Source organism: Chenopodium album, chromosome 22, assembly GCF_948465745.1.
Source record: "Chenopodium album chromosome 22, dcCheAlbu1.1, whole genome shotgun sequence".
NCBI lineage: Eukaryota > Viridiplantae > Streptophyta > Magnoliopsida > Caryophyllales > Amaranthaceae > Chenopodium > Chenopodium album.
Window position 1 is genome coordinate 922,857 of NC_137855.1, and position 27,960 is coordinate 950,816.

The 27,960-nt window shown below is 35.8% G+C and overlaps 4 protein-coding genes across 4 annotated transcripts; all 4 read left to right on the forward strand.

Moving 5' to 3' along the window:
• Nucleotides 1-5,097, forward strand: LOC145605024 (dehydrogenase FPY6-like). The gene is made up of 13 exons (XM_081661032.1): nucleotides 1-106; nucleotides 214-350; nucleotides 475-615; nucleotides 1,278-1,326; nucleotides 1,629-1,646; nucleotides 1,979-2,094; nucleotides 2,183-2,296; nucleotides 3,371-3,421; nucleotides 3,573-3,661; nucleotides 3,770-3,830; nucleotides 3,914-3,991; nucleotides 4,089-4,187; nucleotides 4,681-5,097. The coding sequence occupies exons 2-13, from the start codon at nucleotides 228-230 to the stop codon at nucleotides 4,807-4,809; spliced, it is 1,068 nt and encodes a 355-aa protein (XP_081517158.1). The 5' UTR covers nucleotides 1-106; nucleotides 214-227; the 3' UTR covers nucleotides 4,810-5,097.
• On the forward strand, nucleotides 4,830-9,395 carry LOC145605023 (FT-interacting protein 3-like). Its single transcript, XM_081661031.1, has 2 exons — nucleotides 4,830-4,867; nucleotides 6,545-9,395. The coding sequence occupies exon 2, from the start codon at nucleotides 6,853-6,855 to the stop codon at nucleotides 9,163-9,165; it is 2,313 nt and encodes a 770-aa protein (XP_081517157.1). The 5' UTR covers nucleotides 4,830-4,867; nucleotides 6,545-6,852; the 3' UTR covers nucleotides 9,166-9,395.
• A 5,654-nt stretch (nucleotides 9,396-15,049) lies between these two features.
• Nucleotides 15,050-17,940, forward strand: LOC145604840 (ETHYLENE INSENSITIVE 3-like 3 protein). Its single transcript, XM_081660814.1, has 3 exons — nucleotides 15,050-15,353; nucleotides 15,759-17,627; nucleotides 17,718-17,940. Exons 1-2 carry the CDS (start codon nucleotides 15,319-15,321, stop codon nucleotides 17,593-17,595), a joined length of 1,872 nt encoding a protein of 623 aa, XP_081516940.1. The 5' UTR covers nucleotides 15,050-15,318; the 3' UTR covers nucleotides 17,596-17,627; nucleotides 17,718-17,940.
• Nucleotides 17,941-22,579: 4,639 nt separating this feature from the next.
• Nucleotides 22,580-26,670, forward strand: LOC145605290 (lysine-specific demethylase JMJ30-like). The gene is made up of 6 exons (XM_081661335.1): nucleotides 22,580-23,141; nucleotides 23,971-24,180; nucleotides 25,171-25,302; nucleotides 25,388-25,531; nucleotides 25,686-25,778; nucleotides 25,989-26,670. The coding sequence occupies exons 1-6, from the start codon at nucleotides 22,674-22,676 to the stop codon at nucleotides 26,169-26,171; spliced, it is 1,230 nt and encodes a 409-aa protein (XP_081517461.1). The 5' UTR covers nucleotides 22,580-22,673; the 3' UTR covers nucleotides 26,172-26,670.
• The last annotated feature ends 1,290 nt before the right edge of the window (nucleotides 26,671-27,960 follow it).

The following is a 27,960-nucleotide window of genomic DNA, read 5'->3' on the forward strand; positions in this document are numbered from 1 at the left end:
AAAAAAAAGAAAAAAGAAAAAGAAAATATTTTACTACTCCGTATTTTAACTTGGCGGGGGATTGGGACTTTGGGAGTATTGCTCTATTCCAGTGTTCACTGTTCAGGTGAGTTTTCGATTTCCGGGGAAAAAAAAAATCAAGATTTTATTTACACTGAAAACCCAATAAAAAATTTAATTTTTTCAACAAATTGGGTATTATTTTGATTTCAGGACATTCATAATCAATGGCAAAACAAACCCAGATCGCCATAATTGGAGCAGGAACATTTGTGAAGAATCAATACATCCCCAGATTATCTGAAATTTCTGATCTTGTTTCTGTCAAATACATTTGGAGTCGTTCTCAGGCAAGCATTACTCTTTTACTTATAAATCATCGATAAACACTTAATTTTCTTTAATTTGCTGTTATAAAAGATTTTAATTTTGTGGGTTTTTTAAAAAAAAAATTAAAATTGGTAATGTGTATAGGAATCAGCTAGATCTGCAGTGGAAATAGCTAGTAAGAATTTTCCAGAAGTAGAATGTAAGTGGGGTGATGATGATCTTGATGAAATTATTAAGGATTCCTCAGTTGTTGGAGTTGCTGTTGTTCTTGCTGGCCAAATTCAGGTCTTATTTTCTCTCTCTCTCTCTCTCTCTCTCTCTTTTTTATTTTTTTTTTGGGTGAAATCTTATGTTATGTTGTTATATTGCCTTGATGATGAAAATTAATTCAGTAGTGTATGAAAGCAGATCATATGCTATCAATTTTTAGTCATAAATTTTATGTTAAGTAGAATTAAGCTTTGTGTATTCTGGCTTTGTTTAAGCAATGACATAAATGGATTAAACAATATGAATGTGACAAATTTCATAGCTTATATGTACTGTATAAATGAGATAAATTGTCGGTTTTATAACTTCCATTGCATAATGTTCGGTATAAATGAGATAATCAACTTCATAGCTTATATGTATCCTCTTGTGTGAGGAACTGAGGACAAATTTAATTCTTTAGAGAAGGGGGTGGGGAGGGAGGGGAAGGTTGTTTAGGATTAAGAAGTGTAATGGATACCAACAATATGAAAGTGATAAATTTTTGCCGAATTGGTTTGGATTCTTTGGGGGTAAGGAAAGACATTGGTTGGTCTTTTGCTGCTAGACTGGTTATCGTTATCCTGCTTGACTTCTGTTGTATTAGTTAAAGATATGATATGAGGTTCATAATTCAATTCATCTCAAGAGGCTATTGACTTAATAAAAATATTTGCTTGTTGACGTGCATTGCTTAGGTAGATATGGCGCTGAGACTGCTCAAGGCAGGGAAGCATGTGATCCAAGGTAATCCCCCCTCGCTCCAATAAAAGCCATCAATGCTTATAATTGGAATTTTTGGTAATGAAGAAGGTTTCAGTTTGATAAAATAGATATGGACCAGATCATCTGGAGTGACCAAAGAAAGAAATGATGTTATTAAATAGCTGCTGAACTTTGTATTTTTATGGGTAATCACATTATTGTTATAGCATAGAGTTGGTTCGCTTGATTTTCTATTGGTTGTTTTCTCATTTCTGATGGGTGATATGTTTTGTGTTATTTTCATGTCAAAATCTTGGGTGTTGGATGATTCCTCGGGTCAACAGAAAAGCCAGCCGCTGCAAGTGAGTGAAATTCTTGTCATCACATGATTACATCCATTTTGCTCATTAACCAATTATCTCAATCTGAATTATTCTTTATAATTATGTGTTGCTAAAGAATACGAAGTATATAGATTAATGTAGTGAAAACTGACAACAGCAATTTATAACATCCTGTGAAAATTTTAACGACTTCAAGGTGGGTACATTTTGTTAGTTACTCTATTATTGAGATTTTTATAATAAACCTGGAATCCATGAGGTTGATGATGTGGCCATTAGGTTTATTCCTGGATTAAATGTCTGTTAGATTTTGGCCTGTCCATATTTTTTATATACATCTGTTTGTGCAGATAATGAGGAGGCAGAAATGGCGCTGTCAAGCTACAACCTTATATCTCCTGGAATTCCTAGTAAACCAATCTGGGCTGTAGCAGAAAATTACAGATTTGAACCTGGTTTCATCGAGGTACATGGTATTCTGCTGTGCCCTGTGCCTATACCATATATGCCTTTTTGGAAGTTTCTCCTCAGTTAAATGCCTATTGGTTGAACAGGGCAGGAAGCTAGTCGAAGAAATAGGAAATATGATGAGTGTCCAAGTTATCGTAGAAGGATCAATGAACAGTTCTAACCCATATTTTTCAAGTTCTTGGAGGAGGAACTTCGCTGTAAGTGCTTCAATTTCCATGGCTACTATATATACACAAATGAAACTTTGGTGGATAAATGACATTATGCAATTACTTGTAAGGCTTGTATTTGTAGGCATATATGTCTCTTTAGCAAGTTTCAATTTACCAATTCAATGATGAATGCATGACTTGAATTGCTATATAATTGATGTGATGTCAGAGTCCCAAAAGTTGTTTCTTAGAGGCTCAGTTAATGAGGTGTATAGTATTCCTGTTTCGAAGGGTTCAACACTTCAACTTGTTTAGATCCGTAAATATGACTGTAAAGACTCTTCCTCTCTGGGTCATAATATAATCACATATTATGTTTTTATTTCTCATGGACAACTGGTTAGTCATGCCTTTTTTTTTTTCTTTATTGCTTGGCTATGCAATGGCTCGTATCCATTCGAAAGGGAAATTGGGTAACTCTTGGACTACCTGTATACCAACATTGTCATATAATTGAACTCAACTTATCATCGGGACTTAATTGACCTTTTGGTAGGCCTGTTATGGTTCCAAACCAACATTTATGACCCCGGGGGACTCACCACACATTCACTTCAATGGGTCAAAAAGTGTGGATTATAGACTTAAATTTTGGACGATATTGGACTTTTCCGGACCCGAAAAGAAAAGAGGATGAGGTGCTTTCTATGGACTCCATGAGACCTTAGGAGATCATTTGGGTGGATGGAACTATCCACTTTACCTTTAAACTATCATTTTAGTAGGTTACATACACGTCTCCCTTCATTAACTCAAGGCTATTACCCTTTATGTGATCAACTAGTGTTGGTATCTAATATGAGCAACATTATATGACTCCTAGAAACTTCCCTTACTATCACTCGAGTTTTTAACATTGAGTTCCAAAATCTCCGAAAATGGTCCGATTATGCCTATAAATTTAGTCTCCAGAGAACAATCTTGTTTCCAGCAAGGTTAGTATGCTAATGAACTAAACTGCCTACATTTATGCCAAATTTCTTAATTATAATCGCATAAGCATTGACTGAATACCAATATATGTCGTACATTATAGATTATGGTGTTTTGTTGTTGCAGGGAGGTTTCATTCTGGATATGGGGGTACATATGATTGCAGGACTAAGGATGGTAAGTGTCTAATGTGTTTACTCTTGTACTTCTTGGTTTTTATCAAGTACTTTTGATCTGTATTGCTTTCTTGACTTTGCTTTAAAAAGTCAAGACACAAACATTGAGGTATCTCTTCCTGTATCCATGACATTTTTTTCTGTCTGAGCAGCTTGTTGGCTGTGAGATGAAGTCAGTTTCGGCTTTGACTGCTCATGTTGATACTACTCTGCCTCCACCAGATAACGTTTCTAGTTCATAGTATGTTGCAAGACCGTTTTATTACCTTCCTTTTTTCTTTTCTTTTCTTTTTTTGGCATATTATTGAAGTCTTAATGTAAACTTTTTCCCATTTTTTTGCATTTGCAGTCAACTGGAGAATGGTTGCCCTGGCATTTTTGTGATGGCAGTATCTACTAGATCACCCAAGGCATGTGGTTATACAATATAATGCTTAAGTTATTTCCGAACACAATATCCCTCCATTCTTAAGGGACTGATATTTCACTGCAGATATACTGGCGAGTAGTTGGTATAAATGGAACTGTGCAAGTTGAGCGTGGCAACGTTGATGGGCGTCATGGTTACTTGGTATGCTAAAATTCGAAATACGTAAATTCTGGTTCTAATATTAATATGACCTTACTAGGATTTTCCAGATTAGCTTATACTTCCATTGCCATTTCAGGTGTCTAAATTTGGTGTTGATGGGAAATGCACAAGCTCATTTCATCCATTCAGTGGAGTGACTGAAGAACTTAAAACGTTCTTACATGATATATCAGAGGTGAGTCCAAATTTATGTTGATAAAAATTGGTTGCATTGAATGATTCATTTTTGTGCCATGTACATATTATCAAATATGAAGCACAATTATTTAAAATTTAGTGTTGATGCTAACATGACTCCACTTTTTAGAAGTTAAAACTCGATTATTAGATATGTTAGTGGTAGCTTGGGGAGAAAAATGGCTATCAAACCATGTAATTACTGAACATAATTTAGAATTTGATGATGTTGCTATGCTTGTCATGCTGAAACAAGGTGATTGTACTTTATGCAATCCCTGCACGTACATACCAGCTCAGAGCTGACTAACTATGGCCTGACCTAGCCCGATTCAGGCCAGACTTGAGCACCCTTTATCGTCTGGAACTGTGGCCCTGCCCGTGAACATCTCTACTTACCATGGCTTACCGTTATCCAAGTAACAGAAGCCTGGAACCACCTTGCTGATGAGCTAACTTATGCTTCCCATCGGTTTGAACTTTCTTTGCAGGCATCCAGCAACCACAAACCAGACCCTCGCCTATCTTATGTTGAAGGTGCTCGAGACGTGGCTGTTTTGGAGGCAATGCTCGAGTCTGGAACGAAGCAAGGAGCCATCGTACCTGTCAAAACATTTTGACCAGATCAAAGATTCCTACTGTAGCATGATATTGTGCTTGCTCTAAATATATACTGAGGTGCTCATATTATACAGAGTAGTCTATGGTTTCTTTTCATTTGAATTTTTTAATTAAAAATTATGTGCTTAATTCTTTGTGGATCCAATTGATCTCTAAAATCGGCACCTCCTAGAACGAAAGGAATTGTTAGAGCTAGAAATAAAATCGATGTAATGGTCGAAACTCCTAGAAATATTTGTGGATCAATTTATTGAATTTAATTTTCTAGTGAAATTAGTTTTGGTTAACTTCTTCTTAGAGTATTATTGTAGTCAGACAAGTGAACCTGAAAAACCTCAAGAAAACTGAAAGAAATGGCATTGGAGCATGTGAATAGAAATGTGTTCAACCAACCACACCTAACACCAACTGCCTTGGCCTTTGCTTTAATCCATATAGCATGAATCAAAATTTACTACCTCTAGTGGTAAGTAAATTTGAAATTTTTGATTCATACTTAACTGTATCCGCACTGTTGCTAGAACAAAGTCGATACTTGTATTATTTAAAAACAAGTCGATTTAGGATGTTATCAACATGCCCGTTTCTACTTTAAAAACCCAAAACTTATTGCTACACTTACCCATTGAATAACAATTGGATTCCACTACAACCAATCTCTATTAGGGGCGGATAATTACCCGATTGGGTAAACCAAGCTTTCTCCTTTTGCATTACTATTATTTGGACCCTTTTGTTTTATAGGAACTTTCTGAACCATTTAATGATACAAAAAAATCCTCCATTAATTGGTCAGCCAGTCACATAATATAATCAGAAGATTAATAAAGATAATTATGACTCTTTATTAATCCGACCAAATTACTATCCACACAAAATCGCACGTGCCAAAGCCGACCAACAACCTCCACGTGTGTACCTCGGGTACCCAGGTTAAAAGAAATTTACTTTTACTGTAAATATTTTTACAGCTTTTTATGGTTTCCATTGAAACTGCATTTTTCCAAATTTACAGTATTACATATCTTAATATTAAGCGTTCTTTTCTATATAGTCTTACACTTTTGCCAGTCCAACAATATTCAGTTTCCCAAATTCCATTAATATATTTTTCTATTATTTGTATTATTTTTTATTTTAGTTATTTATTTAATTTTTGGGGGAAAGAATTGTTATCATAGAAAACAATAAACAATAATTTTCTCAAAAAATGCAAAACCATATTTACAGTTACCTGACTTCAGTCTTCAACAAATTTCCTGTTTGTTTTGAGTTGGTAAGCAACTTTGCTTCTTCCCATCAACTCCACTTTTGTACTTCAACAAAATCAATTTTTTTCCCTTTTTTTTTTTTTTTTTTTTTTTTTGAGGATTTTTGTTATTTTTTGTTAAACCAAACACTACTTTAGCTTTGTAATTCCACAAGAAAAATGAAATGCAGATCTGCCTCTTATTTTTGCTTCTGTAAGTGTATAATTTTCATGCAAACTTTGTGTTTTAATAACAATTACCATTGTCTGAAACTAAATAAAAATGAGACGAGAGTATGCACGTGTTCATTCGTGCATACCCTTATATGAAAATCCTGGATCCGCAACTGGATAAACATACATAGACTTGTTATCATGGTCATTTTTTCTTGTATGCTTCTTTCTGCAATAACACATGTTTCAGTCTTTTAAGTTTAGTAATACTGTAATTAACTTTGTTTCTCTTTTTCTCTAAAATAATGCAGGTGTTCTTGCTGTCTGAATCAGACTGTAAGTACTACTATTTTTAAGAGTTTGCTTCACTGAAACACTTCACTTTTGCTAAATTTTATTCAGTTACTTTCTTCTTTAATCCCTTTGAATTGTCTGTTGCTTTTGACTGTTGCCAATTTTTTTCAGTTTACTTGCTGATTACTCTAATGACTTTCCTTAAGATACCATGTTCTTGGTTCTTAATAGACTAAACCCCATTATTACAACTCAATTCTTTCATAAACAAGAGATCATACATTAAATTTTGTGAATTGTGAACGCGTTTTTGTAAGTTTTAAAAATGAAGCCGGCTCCTCCCCTGGAGGAGTTTGCACTGAAGGAGACATCTCCGGCGATAGGTATGGCAGGGTTAGCAGGGGATAAGCTAACCTCCACCTATGACCTGGTTGAGCAAATGCAGTATCTTTATGTTCGCGTAGTTAAGGCTAAGGAGCTACCTGGGAAGGATGTAACAGGCAGTTGTGACCCTTATGTAGAGGTTAAGCTAGGGAACTATAAAGGAGCAACTAGGCATTTTGAGAAAAACACAAAGCCCGAGTGGAACCAAGTGTTTGCTTTCTCAAAGGAACGAATTCAATCTTCTATTGTGGAGATTGTGGTGAAGGATAAAGATTTTGTTAAGGATGATTTCATTGGGAGGGTTATATTTGACCTTAATGAGGTGCCGAAGAGGGTTCCACCTGATAGTCCTCTTGCACCTCAGTGGTATAGGCTTGAGGGTCGAAAAGGGGATAAGGCGAAAGGGGAGCTCATGTTGGCTGTTTGGATGGGGACTCAAGGTGATGAGGCATTTCCTGAGGCTTGGCATTCTGATGCTGCTTCTGTTGGTGGTGATGCTGTGGGGAAAATCCGGTCCAAAGTTTACCTTTCGCCAAAGCTTTGGTATGTGAGGGTTAATGTCATTGAAGCTCAGGATTTGGTGCCAAATGACAAAAGCCGGTTCCCAGATGTCTATGTTAAGGCAATGCTTGGAAATCAGGGTTTTAAGACTAAACCCAGTCTAGCTAAGACCCTGAACCCTATGTGGAATGAGGACTTGTTGTTTGTAGCTGCTGAGCCATTTGAAGAACCCTTGTTCTTGAGTGTGGAAGATAGGGTTGGGCCAGGGAAGGACGAAACACTAGGAAGATGTGTTATTCCGTTGCATACTTTGCAAAGGAGATTGGACCATAAGCCGGTGAACACTCAGTGGTACAACCTTGAAAAGCACATTATTGTCAATGGGGAAAAGAAGGAAACTAAGTTTGCTAGCAGGATTCATCTGCGGATCTGTCTGGATGGCGGTTATCATGTGTTGGATGAATCTACTCATTACAGTAGTGATCTAAGGCCAACTGCCAAGCAACTGTGGAAGCCGAGCATTGGAATTCTGGAGCTCGGGATTCTAAGTGCTCATGGACTTATGCCAATGAAAAACAAGGATGGAAGAGGGGCAACTGATGCCTACTGCGTGGCTAAGTATGGCCAAAAATGGGTTCGAACAAGAACCATCATTGAAAGCTTTCATCCCAGATGGAACGAGCAATACACTTGGGAGGTTTTTGATCCTTGTACTGTTATTACAATTGGGGTGTTCGATAACTGCCATCTACATGGAAATAATGGAACAAGAGATTCAAGAATTGGGAAGGTGAGGGTGAGGCTCTCAACCCTTGAAACTGATCGAGTTTATACACATTCATACCCTCTTATAGTCTTACATCCTTCAGGAGTAAAGAAGATGGGTGAAGTTCAATTGGCAGTAAGGTTTTCTTGCTCATCATGGATCAACATGTTGCATATGTATTCTCATCCATTGCTACCCAAAATGCATTATGTTCATCCGTTATCTGTCATGCAGCTCGACAGCTTGAGACACCAGGCTACACAAATTGTCTCAATGAGACTCAGTAGGGCAGAACCTCCTTTGAGAAAAGAGGTTGTGGAGTTTATGTTGGATGTCGATTCTCATATGTGGAGTATGCGAAGGAGCAAAGCAAACTTCTTCAGAATCATGAATGTTCTGAGTGGGATGATTGCAGTTGGCAGATGGTTTGATCAAATCTGCAACTGGAAAAACCCGATAACCACTGTTCTTATTCACATTCTCTTCATAATCCTTATTGTTTATCCTGAACTGATTTTGCCCACCATTTTTCTATATCTTTTCTTAATTGGCATTTGGAACTACCGATGGAGGCCTAGGCACCCGCCTCATATGGATACTCGGCTCTCACATGCTGATGTGGCACACCCTGATGAGCTCGATGAGGAGTTTGACACTTTTCCTACTTCTCGGAGGAATGAAATCATTAGGATGAGGTATGATCGGCTAAGAAGTATAGCAGGGAGAATTCAGACCGTTGTAGGAGACTTGGCAACTCAAGGTGAGAGATTTCAGTCATTGCTCAGCTGGAGAGATCCAAGAGCTACTGCACTGTTTGTTACTTTCTGTTTGGTAGCTGCAATTGTGTTGTATATAACTCCTTTCAAAGTTGTCATCCTCTTCTATGGAATCTATGTGCTGAGGCACCCTAGATTCCGGAAGAAGCTCCCGTCAGTTCCGATCAACTTCTTCAGAAGGCTACCTGCAAGAACTGACAGCATGCTGTGAGAAAAACTATAATTGCACTTTGTTCATTCATGTGCAGTCTGATTTAATGTGGTTAGTTAATGTTCAATTCAATGGATTTATTAGTTTTCTTTTAAAATTGTCCTAAGGTTTGCTATTTGAATGTGGCTATTTTTAGTAGAAGATCATGATTTCGAATTATTTTGACAGTCTTCTGCTGTATTCAATTAACTAATCTGAAAATGTAATATTTGACATGTTTACATGTATTATATAACTTTCCAATCAAGATTATTAAGCATGAACTATATAACTATGATAGCGACGATGATGCTGTTAAGGATTGTTATGGTCCCTATTCAACTTTCAACCCAACAGGCAGCTTTGAAGGGTCATTTTTTCACTGAAATGTCATAATTTTTACTTGCTTTTGCTTTTTGCGGAGCTTTTTGCAATTTATCTTGTACTACTACTTATTTCAATATCTGAAAAAGCTCCATTAATCTGTAAAAGCCAAAGCATCTTCACTACTTTGTTGTGATTGTACTACCTGGTCTTTGATGCCCATCTGCAAACGCATATACTAGGTAGGAGTACGTAGCTCCTAGTTTTACAAGTAACAACAGTAAACCATTAAATTTTAATAAATGAACAACTTATGGATTAAAACAAGCTTATCTTACACCATGTAATGAGAAGTTGTGGCTACTTATTTACGAAATTAAACTTCCCTTAAGCAAGTGTAAAAGCATACAATGGATAATCACATTCAAGTTATGGTTACAAATTACAAACAAGCATGTCTCTATTTTCGACCTTGTAGTTCGCATAGTTGCTTTATTTCAATCACTTGCATGGAAAAACAGGAAAGACTTGAACATGGGGGGCTTGATTGTGTTCTTCACCAACTGCTTCCAATATGCTCTGTTTCATTTGCAGACAATGCCTACGCCTAATTCTTATCCTATACCGAAGTTAATGCAAGCCATTTCTTTCGCAGTCTAGCTTAGCCTAATCACTAGCAGAGTTGCAGAGGCACCAAATCTTGTTAGCTGAACATCTGACACAAGTTTAACCTTGGGAATCTGGGATGCCTTGATCTACTTCCACTTTTCCACGGCTGCAGTCAAAATGAAGGAAGATATGTTAAACAAGAATGCTTGAATGTAACAAACCCCCCCCCCCCCCCCCCATCAAAATCTTTACTTGAACTCCATCAATTAGCTTTTAAGACACAATCCATTTACTCCTACTAGTCCTACATGTCCCTCAACACCTCACAAATTTCAATAGCTTAGATTGATTCCTTAGAATAGTTTGATAAATCTTGAGACTCAACTTGAGCTCAGATGTAAATGTTACAGGCCAACTGGCGGAGTTGAGCAACCCATAGCTTGAACTCAGCCAACTAGTTATCAACCCTTAATAAATTAGCATGACTTTTCTCCCTTACCTATCTTCACCTCTAAACATCAATATCAAATGAAATAGGAAATAGCAGACTTGTATTGGGTCACGTCTGTCTATTAGTTGGTCCAATGCTTGGCATCAAGCCATTCTATCTTTATTGAGTTTGATCCAAGTAATAATATAAATCAACAGTCAGAAATAGGTTTTGCCATCAGATTCTTAATGCTAATTCAATTATGAAAATAAAAGGCTATCTTTTATTTACATCACATGTTTAAGACCCCAAATGTAGTAATGTACATAGGAAATTGATACGATTAAGGCTAGCTGGTTCTAGGAACAACTAAAGATATTTCATTATTCTTGGTGAGCTACTTAGAATAACAAGTATTCAATCACAGCCTATGGCACAGCCAAGACATCAAATCTTCTCCAAAATACAAACTAAAATACAAGTACTAGAAGTAGCTAAGTAAGGAAGATATTAAGCACTCCAGGATCGTCATAGGCTCAAGCCAAACACACTTTTGATCTTCCCAAAAGGAGGAAACTCAAACTCACACACATCGGGCTCTATCAGTGATTTCCTCAAAGTATACCACTATACCGCACAATTAATATCCATCTAAAACCTTGAATAGTGTAACATCAAATGCTTTCATATCTTTCTAATGTTCTCTTATTAATGTTCTCTTATTATAAGTCTTGTTAACTTCCAATAAGATAACCTTCAAAAATTGACTAACAGTACACATATAACATATTCATGTGAAAGACCTTCAAATATTCTAAAACTTCGATTTCAGTTCAAATTGCAGCAGGGCAATCACTCTGTAATCAAATCCTCACACATCCATTCACCCTCCATACGATCATGCTCTTATACAATAGAACATCAACAAAGCAACTTTGACTTGCATTCACTTCCTTTAACAGCCAAACAAGATTATCTCAAAATTCCCTACATTTCCTCTCATCTTTCTCGAAATTCACTTACATAAGGTCAATAAACAAGATTATCATCTTGAAAAGGCAAAATTTGACAATGGCAAGATTATACTTTGTCTAATGGACCAAATTTAAGCTCACCAATGTTACTATGTATCAAGTGGTATAAGCTCTGAGCATAATCATGGTCTAATCAGTAATATATTAAACAAATATAAATTTTTTAATAAAAATTGCAAAATTAATCAAACTTCTAAGTCAAAATCCATCTCAATCACAACAAACCCTAATGTATACTAACCAACATTTGATCAAACAACAAAAATCAAACTTTGATTGAATTTCGGTGTTATCACCCAACAAAAATCATTGCATATGCCAATTACCCAAAAACCCAAATCATCCAAAAAGATTAAAACAAAAATAACTACAAAAAAATCCAAACTTTATCAATAAATTAAATCAAAATCAAGAAACTTACCATGAGAAAGATCACAACTTTCTTCATTCATTTATGATTCAATTTGTGGGAGATTGTAAGGGTAATCTTAATCTTGATCTTGATCTTGATATAGAGAGAGGCAAACAGAGAGATCAAGACGAGCTTGTTGACATTGCGAGCGTTTCAAGGCGGTGCCACCGCTAGAACAGAGCGATTTAACGGCTTCCAATTGAGATGGGCAAATTACGGCGACAAGACAGTCGGAATAAGCGCGGTTAATGTGACGGCAAGCTGATTTTCTCGCCGGACCAGCCGGAATACGGCGATGACAGTCGAAGAGAGCGTTTTGTAGTCTCTCGCATCCTCCTTTTCTCACACCTTCCTTCCAATCTTCTTCCATTTTATTGTACTTTCCCTCCTTGTCACCAAAGTTATACGACTATACGAGTAGTTATTCAATACTCGTGATCTCGTGGATGTCAATTAGTATTTGATTTTCGCTTTGAATAGTGCATCTCACAATCAAAAGGTCGTGGATCAAATCTCATTTAGAGGCAATATTTCCGCTATTTTAAGTGGATAGCCCGATAACTCGGTCCGAAAGGTCTGTCAGAGATTTCGGCTTGATAGAACTTTTCTCTTTTACCAACCAAGATAATAATAAAAAATAAAAAGTAGGGGAAATGCTTGGGAGTAAGGGGATTTTCTTACCTCCCCTCTTTACTCTCAAACATTGACCTGCGGAGTTGCATTGACTAAATATTTTCTTTTTTTGAAATCTTGCATTGTCTAAATTTGTGAGAGATGTTAATACAGTAAGGTTTATTCTCAAAGTGTCTAGCTTTAAAAATAGTTCAAAGGAAATTTTTTACATTTTTTTTTTGTGGCAGAGTAATTTATTAATTACTAGGATGCACGGTATATAAGAAATTCTTTGGATTTTGTGATTTTTTTTTTTTTGAGTTTAAAATGTTCATAAGTTCAATTTAATTGACCTCAATTATGCTAACAACTCCTATAAAAGACTCCAACAACCTAATATCAACATAAATTACCAAAGTAATAGGTACTTATTTATAATTAATTACCTAAATAATAGCTACTATCGGTTTAAAATTAATTAGCATTTTGTTTCAAAAAAAAATAATAAAAAATTAGCATTTGAGCGGGAAATCTTTTCATGAAATAGTGCCAAATGTACAACATTGAAAAAAGGTGACATCGGCGAACCGCTAATTTAATATTAGTTATAGATGTTTTTTTTTTCCTGGTGTTTAAAGAACCACAAGGGCGGGTGATGAAAATCGATCTCATGACCTCTGAAATCAAGAGGGGAGTTTTAACCAACTGAGTCAAAGTTGTCTTTAAAAGTTAGTAATATTGTGATCGTCTTAAAGCCAATAATAAGTAGTTAATCACGAGCTGATAACCAAACATAAATTGGTCTACTCCTTACTCCCTCCATCCCTTTATTACATGCCTGTATTCCTTTTTAGGGTGACCAAAATTAAGTGCCTATTTCTATTTATAGGTTGTACTTTTTGCCAATATTATTCTTGTTTTGATGATTTGTCATCAATTTCCTTTTTCTTTTTTGTACTTTACGTCAATTTTCAATACTTTCTCTCTCCTAATTCTCAACCACTTTTTCTTTCTCTCTATCTCTCTCTAACCCCACATGCATATTTGTACTCCCAATTTTTAGTTTTAAGGGATCTTTATCTTTCTTAATTCCCGTGCAAAATGAGAAATAGACATGTAATAAAGGGACGGAGGGAGTAGTATTTAGAGTTTGACTATTTATTAGTATAACCTTATATTTCGTACTACTCAAAGTACCTCTAGGCTCTAGCGGCAATTAGAGGATAAGCTCACCTTCATCCTTAAATGCTTGCTAGTTGTTATGATGGATAGATTATCTCATGGATAGGACATTTGATCCTTCTCAAAATGTCAAAGTAATTACTTCGTATATTTTTTATGCAAATGTTAACTTTAAAATCAAATCAAATATTGATTATTTCCACATGAGTGCCTATCTCTTTCCTTTTAAGAAATATTATGAAAGTACAATTAGGAAAAAAAAATAATGCTTTGAACTTTGAAGTACTCCCTCCGTCCCTAAATTACATTCCTCCTTTCTATTTTTGGCATTTCAAAATTACATTCCTCCTTTCTATTTTTGGTAAGTTTTTTTTTAGTAAATCAACTCTCTTTTTCTGTTTTATATTTAATGCTTTCTCACTCATCCTTATCTAATCTCACTCATAATCCTTATGCCAAATTACAATGAATATGATTGGTTAAAATTTTTCAATTAGGAGCATGTGATTGGTCCTTTTTTTTGCAAAGGATTGATGACATATCATGAGTAATAACTATTCTATAGTTGTACTTCCCATTACATTATCTAATTATTGTTATTTGTCTTATTCCCCCCTTCCTTAATTCCCGTGTAAATTTCCAAACAGGAATGTAATTTAGGGACGGAGGGAGTAGTATTTTGATATAATTGGCTTGTACATGCACCAACATTATAAAAAATAAATAACACTAATAATAATAATAAGGGTAATGTTATACATAACTCTTAGGGCTACATATAAGCATTAAAAACACTCTTGAAAATTGTTTAAATTTAAAAAATCATGACAAAAACACACTAATTACACAAGTTTTTGTCATGAATTTTAATTTTATACAATTTTCAAAAGTGTTATTAATGCTTATATGTAGCCCTAAGAGCTATGTATAACATTTTCCTAATAATAATAGTTTTTATAAAAAAAAAATTATTCCCAAATAAAATTAAAAATTGATAAGTTCATGCACCACCATTATTTTTTTTGAAACAAGCACCACCATTATTAATAATAATATAAAAAAATTAATTTTTTAAAAAAGGGAAATATATCAAAAAAAATTATATCCTTCCATTTTTATAAGATTATAATTTTGATAATTGTAATGAAAGATTTCACCAAAAAAACATGTCTAGGTTCAAAGGAGGTGTAGGCAAAGTATCATGCATAGCAACACATATGATCTCAATCCACCAAAGCTGACTCCATTCTTTTTCTTGTCTTTTTGTGTCTTCCCAAAAACCACTCAATTTTCTCTGCATTTTCATATTTATGTTTTTTTTTACAATTATATAAATTTTTTTTTTTAATCTTTTAATCTCTGATTTCCCTTTTTCATCTCATCCTACCTTTTTTCTTCCACCTTATTGCGTAACTTAATACTCCGGCCGTCGTCTCTTCGTCGGCGCAACAACCCCACCTCAGTTAAACAGAGATTGATGCCAAATTTCAGTTGAATTTTTTTAGGCATATTTTTTAGAAGTAATTTATCAAATTTTGAATTGAAAATAGAGAATTTCAATCTGGGTTATTATGGGAGAGCTCGAGGAGATTGGTCATGATTATGGGTAAGAGCTCTAATTTATTATAATCTTGTTATTCGTTCTTTTTTCAATTGGGGTTTTTGTTGGATATATAGTTAAGATTTGATTATTTTAAAGATTGATTTTTTAGGGAAATGGGGGTGCTTTATTTGCTGAATTGTAATTTTGTTGAAGGTTAGAATTTGATTAATGATTGAATTTGTATTTAGATTACTTAATTGAAATTGAATTTGATTTGAATCTGTATGTAAGTGCTATCTGCTAAGTGTACTGAATTTATGATTTTCTTTAGGGTTAGAAGTATGCATTATCTAGGGTTAGTGAATGTTTTAAAAAAGAAGAATTATTGAATTTTATTGGGGTTTTCTTGAAATTTGAAAATTTGGTTTGGGTTTATTTGATTTGCTTGGTCATTTGGAATGATTGTAGGTCGGATATAGAGGTTGATGACTTAAGGTGCGGGAACATTGCGGAAAAAGATGTTAGTGATGAAGAAATTGATCCGGAAGAACTCGAAAGGCGAATGTGGAAGGATCGAATTAAGCTCAAGCGAATGAAGGAGCGGGAGAAGTTGGAGGCCCAACGGGCTGCTGAGAAGGAAAAGCCTAAGCAGACAAGTGATCAAGCTCGGAGGAAGAAAATGTCAAGAGCACAAGATGGGATTTTAAAGTATATGTTGAAGTTGATGGAGGTCTGCAAAGCGCGAGGATTTGTGTATGGAATAATTCCGGAGAAGGGAAAGCCGGTTAGTGGTGCATCTGATAATTTAAGAGCTTGGTGGAAGGAGAAGGTCAAATTTGATAAGAATGGTCCTGCTGCAATAAACAAGTATGAAGCTGATTGTTTGGCAATGAGTGAAGGAGCTAATAATGGAAATGGTCAAAACACTCTGCAGGAATTGCAAGACGCTACTTTAGGGTCATTGTTGTCGTCGTTGATGCAGCATTGTAGTCCTCCTCAGAGGAAATTTCCTCTAGAGAAAGGTGTGCCTCCACCATGGTGGCCTTCAGGAAATGAAGAATGGTGGTCAAAGCTGAGTTTGCCCAAGGGTCAGAGCCCTCCGTATAAGAAACCACATGATCTAAAGAAGATGTGGAAAGTTGGGGTTTTGACTGCTGTGATCAAGCACATGTCTCCTGATATTGCAAAGATCAGAAGGCTTGTGCGACAATCGAAATGCTTACAAGACAAGATGACTGCTAAGGAGAGTTCAATTTGGCTAGGGGTTTTAGGTCGAGAGGAGTCCCTTATCCGGCAGCCTAGCAGTGATAATGGAACATCAGGTATTACAGGAAGTCCACCAGGTCCGCGTGGTGAAAAGAGAAAACCTGCTGCTAGTAGTGATAGTGATTATGACGTTGATGGCATTGATGAAGGTGCAGGTTCTGTCTCTTCTAAAGATGAAAGGAAAAATCAACAAAGTGATGCAGAAACAACGGGTGAACCCGTGATCAATAATCGTTCTTCTGGCCGGAGTAAGAAACCTATTGAGAAACAAAATAAGAGAAAAAGATCACGTGGAAAAGCATGCTCAATTGATCAGCAAACCACCCCTTCTATGGATGATCAGCAGTTGGCAGCTAGTGTTCCGCAATTGGCACCTAGTGATCAGCAAGCTGCACCATCTACGAAAGAGAATTTGGTGGGTGAACCTGCAAGACCTGGTCTTGTGTCTGACTTGGACCATAATGATTTCCATATGCATGATAATCAGCAGGAGAATGGCTCGATATTTATCGAACCCTTGGTTGCTATGGACAGTGATATATTGGGGCAATTCCATCCGCCAGTCTCTGATTATAGTCAGTTTAGTCACTTTTCTAATGTCCGTCCTCCCCATTTGATGTCTGGAAATAACATGTTTGTTGGAGGCCAATCGTTCCACCATCCGACAGTACAAGGTGCTGAGTTGCAACATGGTGATTCTTATTATCCATCAATTCAATATGGGCATAGACTTGATGAGCAGCGTTTGCAGCATACCATTAGTGAACCCCAAACTAGGCAAGAAGCTGTTGGAATGCATCTTCCATCCCTAAACACAACCGAGAATGATATCACTGGAGGCCACTTGCAGCATTATGGTGTTGATGCATTCCAGGAAAAGAATAGACCTTTTGATAGTCATCTTGGATCTCCCTTTAATGGCCTTTCTATAGATTTTGATCAATTTGATACTACTTTCCCTGAAATTGAGGGCTTTGGTTTAGACGAGGATTACTTAGCTGGTGATGACCTTGACATCTTGCAATACTGTGGAGCTTAGAATGGCTGAGTGGGTTTTTTGCAGCTAAAACTGTGAGTCATGATTGTCCTTTTCTTGCTGACATCTCCAGACTTTCATACTATAACAACAATTTAATTTAGCTTTTTTTTTTTTTTTTCCAGGCAGCGCTCCAGACAAGCTGAATTAGAGATGAAGTTTGAGCCTGTGACCTGTATAGTTGTCAGCATGAATAGTCCTTACAGTTTCAAGTTACTAGATTAGTTTAATTCATTTATCCAAACAACAATAGAATGATAAGTTCTTTAGTTGATACAGAAAGTTCGGGATTTGAAATTATGTTATTGATATGTTTGGATTGAATAAATTTGGTTTGGTTGATCTTAATCTTCTCATTACAAGGCATTGAAATTCTTCAGGTTTGATCATGATTATAACAGCACTATTTAAGGTGGAGAATAAAACATTATGTTCGACATTGTGATTAATAAAGGATAGGCTAGACTAGAACATCACCAAGAATTTTCATTGATAAACACTAATAGCTAGTAAGAATTCTCCAGAACTAGAATGTAAGTGGGGTGATGCTGGTCTTGATGATATTATCAGCTGTTGGAGTTGCTGTTGTTCTTGCTGGTCAAATTCAGGTCTCTTTTTCTTTCTCCTTTTTTGGGTGATATTTTATGTTGTTATAATGCGTTGATGATGAAATTGATTCAGTATTGTATAGAAGCTAATCATATACTTTCTAAGTTCAGTCATAATATATATGCTATGAATTAAGCTTTGTGTATTCTGGTTGCATTTAAGCTATGCCATTAATGGAGTAAATGACATGAATGTGGACAATTTTCACCAAATTTTCTGTTTAAATGAGGTCTGATAAGCTTCCATTGCATAATTTTTTGTATCAGTTGGTTGATTAACATAACACAGCTTTCATTGTCTTTCACTATTTCTTGTGTGATGACAATTTCTCTCTTTTTTTTTTATTTTTTTTTTTATTTTTTTTTTTTTTTGTGGTGGGGGGTGGAGGGGGGGGGTGTGTGTGGAAGTTAGGTGGCGGGGTTTGTTTAGGCTTAGGAGTGTTAATAGATACAAACAGTATTAAAGTGATTAATTTTCGCACAGTAGGACTCAGGAAAGACTTGGTTAGTCCTTTGCCATTGGTGGGCTGGTTATCCTTATGATTATATACCCAAGTTCTGGTGTATTAGTTGAATATATAATACGAGATTTATTATTGTACTCATCTCAAGAGGCTATGGACTTAATAACTTATTTGCTTGTTGAGGTGCATTGCTTAGGTAGATATGGCGCTTAGAAGAGTAGATATGATGCTTAGACTGCTCAAGGAACAGAAGCATGTGATCCAAGGTAATTCCCCTGCTCCAAGAATGGCCATCAATGCTTGTAATTGGAATTATTGGTGATGAGAAGGTTTCAGTCTGACAAAACAGAAATGGACCAGATCATCTAGTGTTGCCAAAGGAAGATATGATGTTTTCACGTAGCTGCTGAACTTTGTTTTTATGATGTATTATCACATTATTGTTATAGCATAGAGGTAGTTCACTTAATATCTTTAGGTTGTTTTCTCATTTCTGTTGAATGAAAATGTTTTGGGTGTTGGATGATTCCTTGGGTCACCAAAAAAGCCAGCTTCTCTACCTCCATTTTGATCATTAATCTTCTCTATCTCTTAGCTGATTAACTTAATCTGCGTTATTCTTTCTGATTATGCGTTGCTAACGAATGCATAGTATATAGATTGCTGTAGTGTTAAAAGCATAATCCTGCCAAAATTTCAATGGCTAATGAGGTGGCCATTAGGTTGCATTTTTGGATTAATATCTGTTAGATTTTGACCCTTACATTTGTTTATACATCTGTTTGTGCAGATATCCCCTGGAATTCCTAGTAAACCAATCTGGCTGTTGCAGAAATTACAGATTTGAACTTGGTTTCATCGAGTTACATCGTATTCTACTGTACCCTGTGCCTGTACTCGATTTGCCTTTTCTCCTCAGTTAACAAACCTATTGGATGAACAGGGCAGGAGGCTAGTCGAAGAAATAGGAGATATGATTAGTGTCCAAGTTATTGTGGAAGAACCCATGTTTTTCAAGTTCTTGGAGGAGGAACTTCACTGTAAGTGTTTCAATATTCCATGGCTACTATATTTACATTTCCTTATGTGAATTCCTTGCAAATGATGCTTTGGTGGACGCTTTTAGAAATAAATGTCTTACTTGTAAGGGTTGTATTTCTAGGTGCATATGCCTCTCTAGCAAGCTTTAATTTACCAAATCATTCATGAAAACGTCCCTGATAAGGAGGTTGATTTTTAGAGGTTCGGTTTAAAAATGATCTACTGTATATTATTCTTATTTGAAGGTTTCATTTTGTTTAGGTCCATAAAATACTAGTCTTCCTCTATGGATCACTCATGAATGCCTCCTAGCATGACTTGATTTACTCGCTTAGAAAGTTAATTTTTAGAGGTCTGGTTCAACTTGTTTAGGTCCATAAACCTTTCTCTATGGATCCACTCATAAATGCTCCCAGCATGACTTGATTTACTAGATGAGTGATGTGACGATTTTATGTTTTTGAACAGGCAGCACGAGATGTGTAAATGATTTACTAGTCTCCCTGACCATACGTATGTTAGAATAATGTTTTTTTTGAATGTGTGTATTAAGATAAGTGTGATTATGTTTGAACAGACAACGCAAGGTGTTTCTTCTCCAAGCATATGCAGGATCTTGTTATGAGTGTTACAGATGATGCAGAAAGTCCGGGATTTGACATTATGTTATTAATATGTTTGATTTTATGGAATTTGGATATTTGGTTTGGTTGATCTTAATCTTCTCATCATGAGGAGGTATTGAAAATTTTCAATTTTGATCATGAATGTAACAGCGCAGTTTAAGGTTGGAAAAGAAAACATTATGTTCAACATTGTGGTTGATAGCCCTTTAATTGTTGCAACCTGCAACTGATAAAGAATATGCTAGGCCTGAACATCACTAAGAATGTGCGAAAAGGGGAGCGAGTAATAATTTTTACCCAAAACATCGCAAATTTTGAAAAATACTACAAGAACTCAAGAAGCATTTGATGGCTTTGAAGTAAACCTATCTAAAGACATTTGATATAATTCTTCGTATGTAACTATGTGAGTATCATCGAAAGCCAGTATGTGACCAATATCGTGTCTTTCACAAAATTCTTATTCATAGTTCTAATTGCTCCGATTTTTGAGAAATACATCTTGTGGATTAGTGATTGTTAATGAGCTAATCGTCTAAGTTTTAAAAGGTTAATTTAAGATTGAATTTCATTTACATTACTGGTTTTATTAGGCATGTAACATTAATTCAACACACTTTGTTTTGGTGTAAATTGACTTCAAACCAGAAATTGCTTCTCTCCTTAAACACTGACACCTGACACCTGCCACGCTCAGACTATGCCACCTGTCCTGTGTAACTGTCCTTCAGTTAACTTCAGCCCAATAAAAACTCTCATAAAATGGGCCAAATCAGTCCAATAAACTCCTAAAGATCAAAAGGCCTAAAAGTCCATGAAGCATTCCCTTGGGCCCACACTATTTACTACCTCATGGAGTCATGGTATAGTAGCCAAATTTATACCTTATCATTGAGGTATCTCTAGTCTCTACAAACACTAGCATTTAGTGTACTTATTGAACTCTCTTTTGAGCCTCAATCACATGTACAGACTTAGATATTGAAGGGGATACCTCGGACACATCTCTGAAGTCAGCTACCATGCTCTTTGTTGTAGGTACTCTTCGGCCCAGTACTCACTTGGACAGAGCGCGATTTCAGCCCATGTAGAATAATATATGTCATCGTCTTAACCATTTTGTTTTTACCCGAAACCGTTAATAAAGGAGCTATTTTTTTATTTTTCATGAAATGTCGGCATAAAAAAAATTAAAAATTCATTTAAAAAAAAAAAAAAAAAAAAAACCACGAAAAGCCAAGAATATAGTCATTTATCAAACATAGAAAACCATAGATGAGCCCAAAAAATTTGGTGGTAATGGGTTGATTGTTGGCATAGTATACAGAAAATATCTAAGCAATGCAATGCCACGTGTTATGTTACTACTCTTTTAGCATGGAAGTGCGCACTAGTCCTTTTCAAAAAAATAATTAATTAGTCACCATCCAATTGAAAAAGGTCTTTGGTTCTTATGATACTAATATCTTAACTAACACCCCCACCTCCCTTTCTCCTTTCTCTCCCGAAGCATCTAGAAAAAGTGAATCAAACATTGCTAACGTTTACTCTTCACTCACCACTCACCACTCACCACTCACCACTAATACTTGTATTTTGTATATTGAGATATTTCCCACTCCATTCTTAATAATTAAGTAGAGTCAAACCTATGCATAATTTTTAGTTTTTTTTTCATTAATATGATGTGAAGATACTATTTTCATTTTGCCATATATAGTAATGATCTATTATATGATATATGTATTAATTTTTCTAGAACAATTATGATCATGAATCTTAACGTGACTAAATCGATTTCAGTTTTACTTTCGAAAAAGTCACCCTGTTAATTTATTTAAGTAGATTAGAAGGAAAACCTTGATCAATACAATCTAACGTAATCTTATTGCACTCAGTTTATCTTAGATGAGATTAATATCCAATTATCTAGTTTTGGGTGCAGTTAAAATCCAAATTGATCATTAATTTAAGACCGAATTCAAACTACACCGCTTATACAATTTCCATATCGTCGATCAGTTCTACTCACATACAAGATTAATATCCAATCATCTAACTTCGAAATGCAAGAGGGGTAATTAGTAAAGATTAGCTAAAAGTAATAGTGTATGACCCACAAAGTGGAAGATATTTCCCAAAATATCAAGAGCCCTAGATATTTTCACCAACACTTTTTCAAACTTCTATTAATAGAACTATAAATACTTCATTATAGCTTACTCTTTTAGACCAACAATTACAAATACACAAATTCCTACACTTTTCCGTCTACACCTAAAATCTTTCTCATCCAACTCATCATCATCTTCTCCTTCAAGTAACATTTTCCGGCGAAATTAATGGGTCCCACAAATGGCGGAAATCTCGAAACACCGGCACTCGATATCGAAACCCCCGGAATCCTCCAGCGCGTGTCTGAGGAAGGCGGCGGTTACACCTTCGCACGGATGGCAGCGGCGGCACGTGACGGCGACGCACGTGCGGCGGAGGTGGCGCGTGAGATGGCGTGGGAGCAGCTTCACTGTGGACCATGGCACTCTGTGTTGCCCATTTGGAGGGATGCTTATTCAATGGCGTGCTTACACGTGGCGAAACACCATTTCTCCGGAGGTGACTTCTCGGAGACGATTAGGGTTTTGGATTTGGGGTTGATTATGGGTGGGACCCTTTTGAGGGTTGACTTGGAAAATGCTGTTGATAGAGTTATGGCGGTTTTGGAGGAGAGAGAAAATGGGGGTAACAATGGTGAAGGGAGATATAATGGTGGTGGGTTATTGTTTTCTTCTGCTGAGTTTAATGAAGCTGAGGTAAGGTTCGTTTTCTTTTTTGTAATTTTTTGGTTGGATGATCTAATTTTGATTGGAGTTTTGATGATTGTTGATTTCATGTTATTTGGGAAATTTGTGTTGGGGTTTTGTAGAATTGAATTTGTTATAAGCAATGTGTTTTATTGAGCTTATTGATATGATTTTTCAGTTAAATTTCAGGGTTTTGGGATTAGTTTGGGAAATTTTGATTATAATATTATTGGGATGTTTTGTGTTGTTAGTTGTGAATCAATTTCTGTGTGATTTGATGATGTTGTTGTATGATCACTGAGATGAAATCATCATTGGGATTTTGGATTTGATGATGTTGTTGTATTGATTGTTCATTAAAATTGTCAAACTCAACAAGTCTGTGTAAGTTATGATGCATTTTCATGGATATTATATTTGGTGGGTTATTTATGATCAGATGATCACTAATTCACTAGAGATGAAATTATCATTGGGATTTTGGCTTTGATTGGTCATGAAAATTGTCAAACTCAACTAGTCTGTGTGAGTTATGATGCAATTTCTTGGATATTATATTTGGTGGGTTATAAATGATCAGATGATCACTAAAGATGAAATCTTGGTCCGTGTAGCCGACCTCATAAATGTGTTTAAGGTTTCCATGATGATGCTGTATTGTTTGGCCATGAAAATTGTCAAACTCAACAAGATTGTGTGAGTTATGATGCATTTTTTTTGTTTTTGTATTGCTAAGTTATTAGATGTTTGCAACTTTAGATCTTGTTATGTAAGTTAGTTAGTGGAGTATTGCTTAAATAATGACTGAACTGACTGTTGATTATTATTGCACTGGTAGGTTCTCAGGTCATTGCCTGCAAAATCACTGTCTTTGAAGCTTGTTGCAAGACGCTCTGGGCTGTCATTGGAAGGGTTCCTTCGTGACTATTTTTTAATGGGTTTGCCTGTTATAATCAGTGACTCAATGTCCCATTGGCCCGCCAGAGCTAGGTGGAACAACATGGAATACTTGAAAAGGGTGGCCGGTGGTCGAACAGTACCTGTTGAGGTGATTAGCTGATGACTATTTCCTCTCAACTCTACTTATGGGCAAGTATACCTCTTGATAATATTATTTCTTTTTAACTGTTTTTTTTAATTTTTCAATATACTTTTCTGCTTTAAGATGGTTTGTTAATCAAAAGCAGGCATTAAATCGTTGTTTGCAGTGACTTTGGCTTAATTTTCAGAGACATAATCACCATTCCCCCTAGCCGTCCTGTTTTAGGCAATACCTCTGGCTTCATCGTCAATTCTGTTTGACTATTCTTATAATTAGGACTTCGACCTTTGAATCTGCTCAGCTATGCTAGCAAAGGATTTGATGAACTATGTTCACTTTGTTGTGCTCTGATACTTGTGTGTTACAAAAATGAAACAAGAAAAGATATAAAGGAGGTTACATACAGCTTGTAAACGCTTGTATGTAATTTGTGAACCTTGAAAAGGACATTTGATTCTGATTCTTGGGAATGTTAGGGGGGTAGTGGAGAAGCTTGTTTGAAATTTGTGAACCTTGAAAAAGGCATTTTTTTTCTACGTTTTTACTTTTGTTGAACTGAAATCATTTTTTGCAAAAATAATGTTTACTGCTGTTTTTCTTGTTTTAAATGGTAATTGCATTACACCTTCACAACACTAAATCATAATATAGTATCTTGGACAACGGATTTGTAGTTTTTAATTTTGCCTCTATATTCTAGATTTCTCCATTTTTCATTCCATTATCCGCAATCAGTTACGAACTTACCAGTCATGGAAGTATGTGATTGTAGTATACCTATTGTATGCATCTGCACTTTCCATAATGAGCTTCTGCACCTAAAGGTTTGTTGCACTAAACATGGTATCATTGCAACAAATTTGTTGCCACAAATTTGTTGCCAAGTCCTGTTTTTCAACCACTGCTGATTTGTAACTTACCTGAATCTCTTATCCTCCACTCTAGGGTTCTTTGGAAAAGCTATCTACATAAATGCTTTTAGTTAACTTTTTTCAGGTTGGAAAGAACTACCTATGTTCCGAGTGGAAGCAAGAGCTTATCACATTTTCCCAATTTCTGGAACGAATTCAATCTGGCAACACTTGTGCAGCTCCTACATACCTAGCGCAGCATCCTTTATTTGAGCAGGCATGTATGCTAACATGCAAGATTTTTGTATGTTTAGCTATTGATACATTATGTTCATGCAATTACTTGTTGGTTCTAGTGACAGATAAAAGAGCTTAGGAAGGACATTCTTGTTCCAGACTATTGTTATGCTGGTGGCGGCGAGCTGAGGTCAATTAATGCTTGGTTTGGTCCTGCTGGAACGGTAACTCCATTGCACCATGATCCACACCATAATTTACTTGCTCAGGTATGATAAAACCATGGCAAAATTATGATTCTAGATTTTTTATTTTACGTCTTATGTCAATTTTAGATTCCATTTGGTTTAATGGTCAGTTGTTAGCTGAACCAATTCTATCTTGATCTTATCTTCTGAAGGCTAGTGACTTCTCCTCTACCAGGTTGTTGGCAAGAAGTATGTAAGACTATATGCAGCCTCTCTGTCCGAGGAACTTTATCCGCATTCTGAAACCATGCTACGCAATTCTAGCCAGGTAGGCCTTTGTTCCTTTTTCAATAGGTTCTATATTTTTCCTGTATGATAAATGGATATGTATATTGCATATAGAACATTTACAACTTTACACTTCTTTCTTGTGCTTGAATGCTGTCAATGCCTGTTCAGACTCACTTGTATCTCATCATCTACATTCTGTCTTTCATCTGCAATCAACCTGATGAGGTGGTAAAAATTTTGTTTGTAGGTTGATTTAGATGACATAGATGATAATGCATTTCCGAAAGTGAGGGACTTAGAGTTCATGGACTGCATTTTAGATGAAGGTGATATGCTATACATTCCTCCTAAGTGGTGGCACTATGTGCGATCTCTCACACCGAGCTTATCAGTTAGTTTTTGGTGGAGCAACACTGAAGGTTCATCCTGAGTTGACAGTATTATGTTTGCTTAGATCCCGGAAATTATATTTTGAAAAATTGATAGAATTAGGGTGTTAACATAGACACTCGCATTTGCTACGATGTCATTTTGATGTATATAGACATTCAAATGATGAATGATTGAAGCGTTTGGTCTGTCCGAACCTCTGAACTCGTGCATTGTGAAATGTAATTGTATGCTTTTAAGCATCTCCAAGATATTTTGTCAAATAATCCTCATTTGTAAGGCTTGCTCTTCTCGGTATTTTATGAAAAATTATCATCTTTGTTGATACTTACCAATTACCTCATGAGAAGATATTATAGATTTAAAAAATTGGAGTCTAGTCTGTTTCAGAAACCGTGCCTATTTCATGACAGAAACCTTCCATTTGATGTCAATGTCTTAAGACTCAACCAATTCGTTCAAACGAAGGCGGTTTGCAGGGGTCAGGGGTGCATGAGAGAATGGCATATGATAAGTCATTTTCAGCCTCTGGCCATCCTCATAGATTAAGCATCTGAATCTGTTTTTTGTTCGAGTGGTCGTTATTTCGAGTCAATCATTGATAAGTTGCTTGCATTTTAGTGATCATTTTGCCATTTCCACAAAATAGTTGATGTAACATCTACATGGGACCCCGATGAATAATATTGAGACTACCACAAGAAAGACCGAGCGACGAAGACGTGGAAGAGCCTTAAGCGGATATAGGTTCAATAATATCAACAAATATCTTCTGCATATACTCGGAAGATGAAAATCAGCCTCATTTCATGCTAGACAATAATGTTGCGAAACTTTCTGTTATCAGGCCAGTGTGCCCTGGTTTTGTAGTATATGATGTAAGTACCTTCAATGTACTTGTTAGTCGTTACATAGGCCAGTGTGCCCTGGTTTTGTAGTATATGATGTAAGTACCTTCAATGTACTTGTTAGTCGTTACATAGGCCAGTGTGCCCTGGTTTTGTAGTATATGATGTAAGTACCTTCAATGTACTTGTTAGTCGTTACATAATAATGCATCAAGAAAATGATTACAAAACTACCAGTGCAAATTTTGAACCATCAATTTATATGGCCCTTGAAAAATGCTTGTCTAAGAAAGACGTGGAAGAAGAATGGTCGATTGAATGAAGGTTTGATAATATCAGGAAATATCTGTGTTACTGTTTATGGTTTAGGATAGTGAAAATTCAGCCTCATTTTATATGCGAGACAATAGTTATCTTGGTCGTATTGTCGCAATTTGTTCAATTATCAGACGGCCCTAGTTTTGTATGAGAGGTTTGTACCTTCAATGTACTCCTTAGGGTCATTACATAATGCATTAGGATATTAAACGAGTCTGGCCCCTCGTCTTCAGCTACATACCAACGAAAATTGAACCATAAAATTAAGAGTGGTTCGAAATTATTCATTCATTATTTTGTTATTTGACTTTTTGTCTAAAAATTGATCATTTCGCACTTGCAAATAATACATGACCAGGCATGACAATACTCAATCATGTCATGCCTAGGGTTGGCCCTGGCTTATCAAGTTATCAGCATCGTGACATGCCAAGCTTGTACACACAACTTGAAATTGAAAATGGTCAAAGATTTAACATTAGTCATACTAATAATGTCTTAAGAATTCCTTTAAAAAAAGGATTTACTAAATCTAATTGTTGGGGATTTTGGTTTGTCTTTTCAATAAATTGATGAAAAATTGAAAATTGATTGTTGAAGAGTAATAAAATATCACACGACATTAAAATAACACTACCACCAAAGTAGGAGTACTATTTTATT

Bases quoted from the DNA above. Each gene is read 5' to 3' on its own strand.
- LOC145605023 (XM_081661031.1), top strand. From the start codon at position 6,853: ATGAAGCCGGCTCCTCCCCTGGAGGAGTTTGCACTGAAGGAGACATCT.
- LOC145605290 (XM_081661335.1), top strand. From the start codon at position 22,674: ATGGGTCCCACAAATGGCGGAAATCTCGAAACACCGGCACTCGATATC. The intron at 24,181-25,170 runs GTGATTAGCTGA...AACTTTTTTCAG, and splicing joins GTCGAACAGTACCTGTTGAG to GTTGGAAAGAACTACCTATG. The intron at 25,303-25,387 runs GCATGTATGCTA...TTCTAGTGACAG, and splicing joins AGCATCCTTTATTTGAGCAG to ATAAAAGAGCTTAGGAAGGA.
- LOC145604840 (XM_081660814.1), top strand. From the start codon at position 15,319: ATGGGAGAGCTCGAGGAGATTGGTCATGATTATGG. The intron at 15,354-15,758 runs GTAAGAGCTCTA...GAATGATTGTAG, and splicing joins GAGATTGGTCATGATTATGG to GTCGGATATAGAGGTTGATG.
- LOC145605024 (XM_081661032.1), top strand. From the start codon at position 228: ATGGCAAAACAAACCCAGATCGCCATAATTGGAGCAGGAACATTTGTG. The intron at 351-474 runs GCAAGCATTACT...TAATGTGTATAG, and splicing joins ACATTTGGAGTCGTTCTCAG to GAATCAGCTAGATCTGCAGT. The intron at 2,095-2,182 runs GTACATGGTATT...TTGGTTGAACAG, and splicing joins TTGAACCTGGTTTCATCGAG to GGCAGGAAGCTAGTCGAAGA.